At 37.9% G+C, this 12724-nt stretch overlaps 1 protein-coding gene across 4 annotated transcripts in view; it reads right to left on the bottom strand.

Annotated features, from left to right (window-relative positions):
• GPBP1 (GC-rich promoter binding protein 1) overlaps positions 1 to 12724 on the bottom strand; it is a 122798-nt gene that overhangs the window by 36558 nt on the left and 73516 nt on the right. For all 4 annotated transcript variants that reach the window (XM_049864031.1, XM_049864040.1, XM_049864022.1 and 1 more), the window contains exons 4-5: positions 2972 to 3095; positions 2615 to 2838 (exon numbers count right to left, since the gene is read on the bottom strand). In XM_049864031.1, coding sequence (XP_049719988.1) covers positions 2615 to 2838; positions 2972 to 3095 — 348 coding nt within the window. The remainder of the gene's footprint in view (positions 1 to 2614; positions 2839 to 2971; positions 3096 to 12724) is intronic.

Below are 12724 nucleotides of genomic sequence, written 5' to 3'. Positions count from 1 at the left end.
ACTGGCTGCAACAATGGGCTCAAGCATCGTAACAACGATTTTAAGAATGGTGCGGGACCAGGCAATGTTTCGTCCTACTGTACACAGGATCACTAAGAGTCGGAACCAACTCTACGGCACCTAACAAAAATTACATAAAGCTAATCTTAGTAGATACATTTTCTGTCTAGAATCCTAAATTTCCAGTTTTATACCAGGTATTTTTCACATTACCTAGCAACACAGCCTGCCTTACTTATAAAAGGTACTTGCTAAATAATTAATGCAGCACTGACATCACTGTAAAGCAGGTGATCCCTTGACAGATGCAAATTAAATAGGGTTAATAGGATTTTGCGTGGAGTTATAAAGAGCATTTAGGAGCTTTCATGGCGGGAGCAGTTTGCAATCAGCTGCGAACCTAAAGGTTGGAAGTTCAGACCCACCCAGTGGCTCCTCAGAAAAAAAGCCTGATGATCTGCTTCCGTAAAGATTACAGCCAAGAAAATCCTGTGGAGCAGTTCTGCTCTGTAAAACATAGGGTCACCATGAGTCACAAGTGACTCAACAGTAATGGGTTTGGGTTTATAAACTCATTAAAAAAAACATACTATTCGAAATTATACTCCGGGTCTATACTTCAGGTCTAGGATTGTTATAGCTATGTCCACCATCTTGGCAGTGGGGGTAAGGGTTTAATAAGAACAATAGCAGCAGCTAGCTTTTATTGAGTGCTTACTGCGTGTCAAGCACTATTTTAAGTGATTTACTTCTATTACTCATTTAACCCTCACAACATTTTGAGAGTACAATTATCATTACAGGTTTCTTTTTATTATTAAAAGTTCATTTTATGGTTACTAGCAAATGAAAAATAAATGGACCACTGAAATGGGAAGGCACACAGATTCCAAGGTTATTGATTATAGGACCTAAAAAAGTCTTTTTTTTTTTTTAATAGTTTTTATTGTGCTTCAAGTGAAAGTTTACAAATCAAGTCAGTCTCTCACATAAAAACTTACATACACCTTGCTGCATACTCCCAATTACTCTCCCCCTAATGAGACAGCCCGCTCTCTCCCACCACTTTTCCTGTCCATTTCTCTTTTCCTGTCCATTTCGCCAGCTTCTAACCTCCTCTATCCTCTCATCTCCCCTCCAGGCAGGAGATGTCAACAGGACAGAGGAACCATTCTCAAAGCCAACTCTACAGACATGGATTGGGCTGAACAATGGGTTGGAGAGGGATGTTGGTGAGAAGTGAGCTTCTTGGATCAGGTGGACACTTTTCCCTTATAATCCATTTAAGACCCAACAACTAGAGTATCTTTTTTAAAAAACTAAGATCAGATCACGATTCCTCTCCAGTGAGGCGTCCCACTTCATTTGGAAATAAACTAAAATTCTTTACCTTGACCTGCAAAACTTCTACACAGTTTAAACACTTTCTTACTTCTCTAACCTGGTCTTTACCCATATTGGCCTAACTTTTACCCCTCAGACACACCAAGCTTGCTCCTATTGCAGCATCTTGCACTAGCTCTTCCTCTCAGTCTTAACAAAGCACTATTCCCTCAGTCAATAAGTCTCAGGTTAAATGCTACTTTCTTAGAGAAGCTTTTCCTGACAGTATGGCCACCCAGTCACTTCTTGTCTAAACTCTCTGCAAAATATTACTTTTTCTTTCTGTGTTCCGACTGCCTTCACTAGAATTGAAACTCGATGAGAGTAAAGGCCTTGCCTATATTGTTCACCTATGTATTCTGGGTATCTAGAGAATCTGAGTATTACAGTATATGAGTACGATATGTTCAATGAACAGTGAACAATGAATACATTTAAAAGAAAACTATAAAGGACCAATTATTTCTATCTACCTTAGATAAGGCTTTGAATTACCAGGAATGAGCCACAGGAAGAACTAGATAAATAGGATTATATACCAGGTCTATTTTTCTGTAACCTGAAAACCACATGGTAAGATTTAGGAATAGAAAAAACTGAGAAAGCTGTTTTTAATTAGCTTATACTTATTTTTATTATTTTATACTTATTTTTAGTAGTGGAGTTAACATTCCTAGTTACATCTGACCCCAGGCTAACAATTAGTTTGCTTTCCCTAACCAAGAGGAGAGATAACAGCGAAAAGACAAAGACAGCTATCCTAGGAATAATGTAAGAATCATATGTGAATAATCAAGTATTATTTAAAAAAGAATGTATCTGTAAAATATTCCTTCCAAAAGCCTGATAGCTTTTTTAGAGATAATATTATGATGCACTTGCAAATAAGCCACTAAGCTCTAAGTAAAGCTGTTCAAATTTCTATAAGGAATAAAACTTGACATAAACACATCGAAAGTTTTTAAAGGTCATACGATGGGCCTTAGAAATAAGGAGCCCCACGAGGCTTTAAATTAAAAAAAAAAAAGAGCAAAAGAAAAGAAAATGGAAGGGGAAGAATTGTGAAAAAGCCCTCACAAAATTTAAGAATTAAAAATAATTGGACAAATTATCTGTGGGAAGTATTATCCCTGTAGAAAATGAGCTGAACTAATAAAATGTCAGGAGAGAGTTAGATGCTAAAGAGACACCTGCAAAAATCTTATCTGTATTAAAATTATAAGACACTTACAAAATCCTCAGCCTCAAATTGTTTTCGTTCTCTCTTGTCTTCTTTCCTCCCAGTTTCATTGTCAGGTATATTATTTTCATGTAGTCCTTGGCTTTTTCCAGAATGGAAAATACTGCTACGAGAACGGGAACTTCCACCATGGTATCCCCCTCGATGATTTATGTTTTCAGTACCATTTCTTCCATGTGTACGCCATCCATTTTTTTCTTTCCTTCCAAAATTACCTTTATTCAATAACAATAAAGTGTTATAAATTCAAAGAAGATAGTTATGCTTGAAGACTGAGTAACAAAACATTCTTAAAACAACATGAAAAAAATGATCCTTAAATGCCAGCCATCTTTAGCAAGTTTTTACCTCCATTAGGACGCCCAATACCAGAATCAAAGCCATCTGAAGAGTTGTGTCGTCGACGATTCACATCATAACGATTTTCTGTCCATGAAAAGTTTTCAGAATGCTTCTCAAAATTCAGTGACGACTGAAACAATTATAAGCATAGAGGTAAATATACTTACAAAACCTAACTCTGACACTAAAAACTAGTAATATTCCATCTTAACTTATATCTAAAAATTTTCAGTGGCTAAAAGGAACATTCTGTATTTACTTCCAAAGTGTTTGGTAAGTGTTAACTTTAAATACACAAGATGGATTTCATTTTTGATTCATTTTCTTCTAATGGAAACAAGAGTATTTTTCAGAAACAGTTCAACAACTACACCTACTTATCCAAATTATTTAAAGGTAAAATGCCATTGTAAGAGAAGCAAGGCAAAATATCGTACGCTTCTCTTATTTAAAAAAAAAAAAAAAAAAATTCTGTATCACACACTACTTAAACATTTCCCTCTGGTTCAAGATTTTTTCTACATCAGAAAAAGGATCCTTGGTGGCACAGTCGTTAAGTGCTCAGATGCAAACCGAAGGGCCAAGCGGTTTAGCCACTCCACAGGAGAAAGATGTGGCAATCTGCTTCTGTAAAGATTCACAGTCTTGGAAACCCTATGAGGTAGTTCTATCCTGTCCTTACGGGGTTGCTATGAGTTAGAATCGACTTGACAGCAATGGGTTTGATTTTTTTTTTTTTTGGATAATCCATTAATCTAGTAAAACCCCAATTTAAAAAAATTGATTTTGACAAATGGACTCAAGGTCATCTGAAAGAAAAAAATGTATGAAAACTACCAAAAATTTTTGGTGAGAGTGGGAGAGCACACTTGCCATGCCAGATAATAAAGCACACTACTCGTACAGATATATAAATGGAAATTTGATTTACGGTGGCATTTCAAATGAATAGGAAAGAAAACGGGAGTACCTACTGGGAAGAAGAAAAATAAGGTTAGAATTCTTTCATATCATTCACATAAATCCTATGTAAAGAACTAAACATCAGACACAAAACTATCAAGAAGAGAATATATTTATAATTCTTGAGAAATGTCTCAAGACCTAAAATGCAGAAAATATGGTGAAAAATGACAGATATGACTTGAAAAACTTTGTTACAAGACACAAATAAAGCAGACAGACAACAGATTGTGAGGAAATATTTTCAACACATAAAATTCAATGGATTAAGAAGCAAAAGATACAGAAAGAGCTCTATAATATAATCAATACAAAGGATGACCAAACAGAAAAAACAAGCAAGAGATACCAAAAGGCAATTCTAAGAAATACAAAGAACCAAAAATCATAAAACACAGCCACTTTCTTGAGTAATCTAGAAAATGCATATTAAAGCAAGGCTGGTATTTCTTGACCAGATAGGCAAAAATTAAAAAGATAAAATTTAATGATATTAAAGATTGAGAAAAGAGACATACTTGTATACTGCTGGTATAAACAAATGGGTAAGGCCTTTTGGTAAAGCTGTGACGAATCACTCAGGCAGGCATCAGGCTACCTATAAATCTAATTTTGAAGTTCCCATCAGAGACCAGAGGAGCTAACTGCATGAACTGATGAGTTATCTGAATGTCAATCGTATACCTACTTCTGAATTACAACTTCTATTGAAAGACTTGGGTTAAGTACCCATGTTTTAAGTCACAATAGGATAATTGTTAAAAACAATGCCTGAAATTTGGTTCTGCTTATATTTAACTAGAATCAAGAAATTCTGTTAAGCAAACAGGGGTTACAGGTGCTGGTACTTATTAGATATAACCAGCCACCTCACAGGATTAGTTTTCTTGGTTTGAGACCAAAGTTTATTAGGGGTGGGGGCTGGGGGAGCTACTGTTCATGGAGAGTACCAACTTTTGATTTACAGTGATAGAAAAATCACATTGAATAGGATAGGGTTGCACAGCCAATTCATGTGATTGCTGTCCGTAAGTTATATACCTGTAAAAAGCTGAACTGGTAAATGGTACAGATATATTTACAGCAATGACAATCAAAACAAAAAAGAGAACAGCTGTTAAGGCTGCAATGTATAACCACAAACCTCATGGGATTTGGTTCCTCTGTTTGGAGGTTTAGGGTCTTGGTTTCGTGGAACATCCTGGCTAATTGCCCTAATAACTTGTTCAGTGTTTCCAGCCCTAATAACTTGTTCAGTGTTTCCAGTTCTACCTCCTAGTTCCTTATATAGTGCCTGAAGGCTTACAAACTTGCAAAAGGCCACAAGGTACAACAAACCGTCTCAATTCGCTTGGAGGAACAGAGGAAGAAGGCAGGGCTTGGAACCTGTTCTAATGGATTCAGTCAAGTCATGCCCAAGAAAGCTTAACGGGAACAGAGCAAAAGCTTTACAATCTGGGTGATTCGCCACTGTACACAGGGCAGGAAAATTTACAGGTCAAAGCCCTGGAAGGAGAGAACTGGAAGTGGTGTAGTAAGTCCTTTCAGAGCCTGATATGTGAGACTGGATCACTGGACTATAGAGAGCAACACACATTCAAAGCAGCATGGTTGGGCACCATCTTTGAGCAATGTGATGCCATCTCTGAGCTGGGCAATACTGTTCCCAAATCTGAGGGCAAGAGATTTCGTTGCAATGTAACACGTATGCTGCCCTTGTTTTCTAAGAGAGAGATTAAGTTTCTAACTGGGCTTCAATCTGTCATTTTTGCCATTCTGGGTACTGTGGTGAACCACCCAAATTTTTAAAATTGGGGTCTGTTCTGGTGATGCTTCCTCGGCCATGACTGAATCAGGCCAACTAGTTGGAAATCTTGGAAGGAGAGTCAGGAATAGGAGAAGGAAATGGAACGTGTGGCTAACTGCCTCCATGAACAACTGCACTCTTTGCCACGAGACCAGAAGAACTGGGTGTTGCCCGGCTACCACTACTGAACTTTTTTTTTTTTAATTGTGCTTTAGGTGAGAATTTACAGAGCAAATGAGTTTCTCATTAAACGATACGCAAATTGTTTCTTACATTGGTTGCCAAGCCCACGGTGTGTCAGCACTCTCCCCTTCTCCACCCTGGGATCCTAGTTTCCGTTTGTCCAGTTTTCCTGTCTCTTCCTGCCTTTTCATCTTTGCTTTTGGGCTCGTGGGCCCATTTAGTCTCGTATACATGACTGAACTACAAAGCACATTCCTCACATGTTATTGTTTACCCTACAGACCTGGCGAGTGACATCGGTACCGAGTTAAAAGAGTGTCCAGAGGCCATACTCTTGGCGTTTCCCCAGTATCTGTCACATCAGCAAGTCTGGTCTTTTTTTGTGTGTGTGTGAATCTGAATTTTGTTCTACATTTTTCTCCCACTCTGTCCAGGACTCTCTATTGTGATTCCTCTCAGAGCACTCAGTGGTGGTAACCGGACACCACCTAGTTCTTCTGAGCTCAGACTGGTGGAAACTGTGGTAGTTGTGGCCCATTAGTCCTTTGGACTGATCTTTCCTTTGTGTCTTTGGTTTTCTTCATTCTCCTTTGTGCCAGTCAGGATTACTAACATTTTGATCAAAGATCCTATAGAAGAATCTTAAACAAAAGGAGGGAAATGTAGAAGAGAACTTCTCATGAAATCCAGACTTTCTGGAGCCCATAAAGATTGACTGACCCCTGAAACTATTGCCCTGAGATAATCTTTAAACCTTAAACTAAAAATATCCCCAAAAGTCTTCTTAAAACCAAACAACAGTTTAACTACTAAAGAATATCTGCCTTGAAAGGTAATTACGAGCCCGAGAGACAGAAAGGGCCACATAAAGCAGAGACTACATCAGCCTGAGACCAGGAGAACTAGATGGTGCCCAACTACAACTGATGGCTGCCCTGACAGGGAACACAACAGAGAACCCCTAATGGAGCAGAACAGTGGGATGCAGACCTCAAATTCTCATAGGAAGACCAGACTTAATGGTCTGACTGAGACTGGAGGGACCCCCAAGGTCATGGTCCCTGGACCTTCTGTTAGCCCGAGACTGGAATCATTCCCAAAGCCAACTCTTCAGACAGGGATTAGACTGGACTGTAAGACAGAAAATGATACTTGTGAGGAGCTTCTTGGCTCAAGTAGACACATCAGACTTTGTGGGCAGCTCCTATCTGAAAGTGAGATCAGAAGGCAAAGGGGGACAGGAGCTGGCTGAATGGACACAGGAATACAGGGTGAAGAGGAGGAGTATGCTGTCTCATTAGGGGAAGAGCAACTAGCAGTACATAGCAAGGTATATGTATGTTTTTGTATGACAGACTGACTTGATTTGTAAACTTGCACCTAAAGTATAATTTTTTTTTAAAAAGTTTGAACAGAAAAAAAAAAAAGATTATCTGCCTTGAGCACTGCACTGTCAAGATCTATCTATACGGGATCAAATTGACAAGAGCAACTCAAAAGACAGGAAACTTAGGGGACAGTGAGTTCATGTTAATAGAGGAGGAACAACCTGGAAAATGAGGGTGAGAACGGTTGCACAACTCAAAGAATGTAATCAATGTCACTGAACCGTACATGTAGAAATTGTTGAACTGGTGTATGCTCTGCTGCGCAAATTCTCAACTAAATAAACAAGTAAACAGTGTCACCTTGAGTACTGTGCTGTTCTGAAACAATTATCTACATGAAACTGAATGGACGAGAGTTTACTCTAAAGCATAGATGAAAAGGTTGGGGGCAGTGAGACTAAGTTAATGAGGATGGATCAACTAGAACAGAAATGATGACAATGTTGACACAATGTGAAGAATGTAACCATTGTCACTGAACATTATGTAAAGAAATTGTTGAATGGGAACCTGTTTTGTTGTGTATATTTTCACCAAAAATACAACAGAATTTATTTATTTATTTTTTTGAATACAGATTTTTGACACAATTGTGGAGGTTGGGGCAAGAGGCTTTATAATCAAAGAAAACAAAATATTAACAATACTCAAAAAACAAGACTTTCTCAGCTCAAATTCCCAGTGATTTTTGTCAAAGGGACCATAATAGAGATTATTTAAATTTTGCTATTTGAAACATCATTCTCCTATTCTTCATTCTTCATACCTGGGAACAAAAGAAATGATCTCAAGTAACTTAAAGGAGGTCCTTTGATTTATTACCTACCCAAAAATCAAACTGAAATGATTTTTTTCATTTCAAATATGAAACCTTCAGAAGTTTCAGACTGCCAACAATTTTCCCAGGTTATTTTAGGAAAAATTATTAAAATTATTTTAAATGACAAACTTATTACCCATATAGTCATTCAACAGTTACTGAACACCTAGTACACAGGCAATGAAACAGGAACAAGAGACACAATGCAAAAACCGAGGGGAAAAAAAACCAAACCCACTGCCACAGAGTCAATTCCGACTCATAGCGACCGTAAAGGACACAGTAGAACTAACTGTCCCATACAGTTTCCAAGGAGCACCTGGTGAATTCGAACTGCCAACCTCTTGGTTAGCAGTGGTTATCAACTTGATAGCCACAGGTTAATTTTAATAGCCACTAACAACTGTCCTCTTTTTTTTTTTAATCTATATATACTCCACCAAGTTTATGAGAGTTTCTGAAACATAAACACTTCCAAACTGGATGTCAAGTTTCAAAACCCATAATTATTCACCCCACCCACACCCATACACAGACACACAAAAGGATGAGCCTACTTTTCTGACTTCCCCACTAACTTTTATATCTTTGAATGCAGGCATTTGGTTTTTGTTTAGTAGATCTGGCTTTTTTCTTTCCAAATCAAATCTCTGTAACTACCACACACCATCTCTTCAATGTCTGTTAAACAAACCATCTTACTGCAACAGCTATGTCCCTTGAAGCTGTGGCCCACTACCCAAAAACTAGAGATTAAATAAATGAAGCCCTAACATCACCTCTCAATAGCTTATTAACACTCTCTCTCTCTCTTTCACACACACACACACACATATCCCGACTCTAATCTACATACCTAAGTACCCATTAACTGATTAAAATTTGTTCCAAAATTTTATCTCCCTGTCAGTTCCCTCTTTTCAGGCAAAAATTTGAAGGAGAAAGGAATACACACAGTGTTCTCTCCCCAATCCAAATTATGGCCTCATTAATTATTTAAATTATTTTTTTATCGTAGAAGATACTTTCCTTTTGTGGGCAATGTATTTTAAAGAACATAGTAAGGAAGCCAAGGAATACCAATAACAAACAATGTACCAATAACAAACACTTATACACAGAAGGGAAAACTTAAACCAAATATGTTTTAATGACATGATATACAATATTCCTACCTATCAACCTGCAACCAATCCACCAAGAAATCTGCCCAAGAATTCACCTCTGCTAATTTAAGACATCACTTTTTCTGCTTTCACATTCTACTTTACTCATATTCTTCTTAAGTTTTATGGTTTTAGGTTCTTCATATTCAAAGTGAACATAAATCTAAAACTACACACATTAAAAAAAAAAATCATTGCTGAAGACAATGGGCTGTTTATAGTTAGAGAAAAGTTTGCCTTGTTTTGACACAAGACATATTTTAAACCACCAGGTTGTAACTCCCCAGAATAGTGAATTTGGACAAGATCATTTTATCCTGATGGTACTGTCTACAGGTAAAAAAGCAAAGGTCTCTTCCTTCTGGTCCAATGTTAATGATTACAAGTGTGCCCCAGATTTCATTCCCATTCACCTCCTCAAAGATCTCACTCCATTAATTACCTCCTCTGACTTGTCTTCAACTTCTTTCTCATTAGCATTTCTTAAGAAACTTATCTTCAGGGGAGGCCAGGAGTAGAAAGACACTACTATATTCATCTATTACCCTAATTTCTCTCATTACATTTCCAGTCTACTCCATCTCTCCTTCACTCTCTTCAGCACAGTGCAATTTGATGCCTGTCTCCACAATCAATCCATTAATACTGCTTTTGACAAAGCCAAATTGGCCTCTTTTATGCGGAATCCAATGGTCCTCTTTCAATTCTTAACCTATTTGGTTTTTCTGTGACATTATATATTGACAAGGTTCTTTCCTCCTTAAAATGCTCTCCTCCCTTAAATTTCTGGACATCTGGTTTTCCCCTACACCTAGAAAGGCGTGGAAAGCACCTCTCCTCAATCTATTCTTCTCATTCTGTACTCTCTCCGGATGCAGTCATACATTCCCAAGGTTTAATTACATACTGATCACTTCCAGTTCTCTCTCAAGCCCATATCTTTCCCCTGAGCGTTAAGTGGCCTACTGACTTCAAACTGATGTCTCCTGGGCATCTCAGACTCAAACAAGTTGAAAACTTATCCTCTCCTCCATCACTTTTGTGGGTTTGTAGATCCTAGTAACTAATACCATCACCTGAACCTGAAAGTGATACCCCAACTCTCCAAAGCCTCCTTATTCAATTTGCAATAAATCTAATCAATTCTACCTCACAAACATCTCAATTCTGTCCTCTTCTCCTTCTGCACTTAGTTAAGACCATTATTTCTCAAGAACATCTTAATCAGTCTCCTTGATTCATATAGTCCTCCCACCAATCACCGCTATTCTCAAATTGCTACCAAAGTGAGTTTTCTAAACACACATTCATCTACACGTTACTTGTTTCAAAATGTTCAACGGTTCCTTCACTACCTTTAGAATAAATCCATTGCATGACCTGAACTTGCCCAACCTCATCTACTTATGTAACTCACTCAATGCCCCCTCTCAACACACACACACACACACACACACACTCACTCTCTCTCTCACACACACACAACTCTGGAATGGCTAACAGCTTTTCATACTTCAAAATCAACACATACCCCATGCCATCTAAAAATATTTCCCTAACACTGCCCTTTTCTTCCAGTATGTGTCAGGGGACCTGTTATGTGTTTTTATAGCACTGTATGTTGCTGCACTATCACTGCATCTCACACTCGTTATGGGCATCACTGGAAATTCTATGGGGCAGAGTTCTACCCTATCCTATAGGGTCGCTATGAGTCGGAATCGACTAGACGGCATTGGGTTTCTAGGTTGTCATTCTTACTAAACTGAATGACTTCAACTTGGAACCCCAGTGCCTAAAGTCTAGCAAAAGGAGATACTCCAAAAATGTTTATCCAAAAAAAAAGGGGGGGGGGGGGGAGGTATGCAGGACAGGAATAGATAATAGATATATAAATAGATAACAGATATATAAATCATGAGGGTTAAAATCACCTAACCAAGGTCATACAATTTACTGGTAGAACTAACGTGAAAATCCAATGTTTGAAAAACTTCCAGCTAGCCCAGCAAGAAGAGGCCAGAGACAACTGCTCCATATAAAGCAAGTATAAAACTGAAGGAAACTGTCAAAAAACAATCATTTCAGGACTCTGGAAATTCACCAGAGTCAAAAAGCAAATTGAGAAGTGTTTATTATTTTAAAATTGCTAAAGCTTCAGGTAAAAACACCAAAAGTTTGCAACCTTCTTGACTAATGCAGTTCCCCTAGGCAACCCACTACTCCCCAAGCTTGGTCGGCCAAAAGGGCAGCAGTTAAACCAGATGAGGCTGGCCAGAACATCAGCATCTTTGCTGACAGAAGGTGCAGAGTGGGTTTAGGGCTGGGTAAAAACACACGGCCTTTTCTGGGCTAAAAATGACAAACCCGGTAGGACATCAATGGGGAAAATCCTCGTCCCTGCATCTGAGGTTGATGTCCCAGTTGGGGTGAGCAGTATACTAGCCAGAAATTTATCCATTGAAGAACTATGTAAGTTCTCCTACATATCCATGAATGACTGGGAAATTACAGGGATGCACAGGGGAAACATGAGATCTACTGGTAGAGGATTAAAGTATTATGGTGTTTGAATGCAACCTCATTGTTCAAATGACTGGCTGGCCATTAAGGCTATGCAGGTGCGCAGGCAACTTCTAGGAAGTAAAGAGAGATATATCAGTGATTGTGAGACACAAATTCTGCAATATAAGTACATGTAAGACACCAAGGAGACAGGGAAAGGAGCAGATGGGAAGGGAAGAGAGAGAGAAGGATGGGACCCAGAGTCATATTATCTAAAATGGCCAATTTTAGACTGGACATACAAAAATATCACGAGACATGCAAATAAACAGCAAAGTGTGACTTCTATCAGGGGAGTGGTCAACAGAAACGAATCCTCAGGGATTGCAAATGTGAAATTTAGCAAATACTTCAAAGAATATCCATTTTAAATATATTTAGAAAAATGAAACTATGTTCAAAGGATTAAAGAAATATGACAATGATTCAACAAAGAGGAAAATCTCAAAGAGAAAAAGAAACTATATAAAAGGACCAAACAAAAATTCTAGAGTTGACAAGTTATATAACCAAAAAGAAAAATTTACTAGTAGGGCTCAACATACTTTTAACGGTAGAAGGAATAATCTGTAAACTTGAAGACAGTCTGACATATATTATCCAATCCAAAGAACAAAGCAAAAAAAAGACTGAAGAAAAATGAACAGAGCCTCAGAGACCTGTGGGATGATGTATAGATAATGGGATGTACAGATGTATAGATAATGGGACTTAAAGAAGAGGAAAAGTAGAAAGGAAAAAAAATTTCAAAGAAATAACAGCCAAAAACCTTCCAGATTTGATGAAAAATGTTTATCTACAGATGCAATAAATTAAATGAACCCCAAAAAGAGAATTACATTAAGATAAATCATAGTCAAACTGTTA

Source organism: Elephas maximus, chromosome 2 (genome assembly GCF_024166365.1).
Source record: "Elephas maximus indicus isolate mEleMax1 chromosome 2, mEleMax1 primary haplotype, whole genome shotgun sequence".
Classification (NCBI taxonomy): domain Eukaryota; kingdom Metazoa; phylum Chordata; class Mammalia; order Proboscidea; family Elephantidae; genus Elephas; species Elephas maximus.
This window is presented reverse-complemented; position numbering and strand designations above follow the sequence as displayed.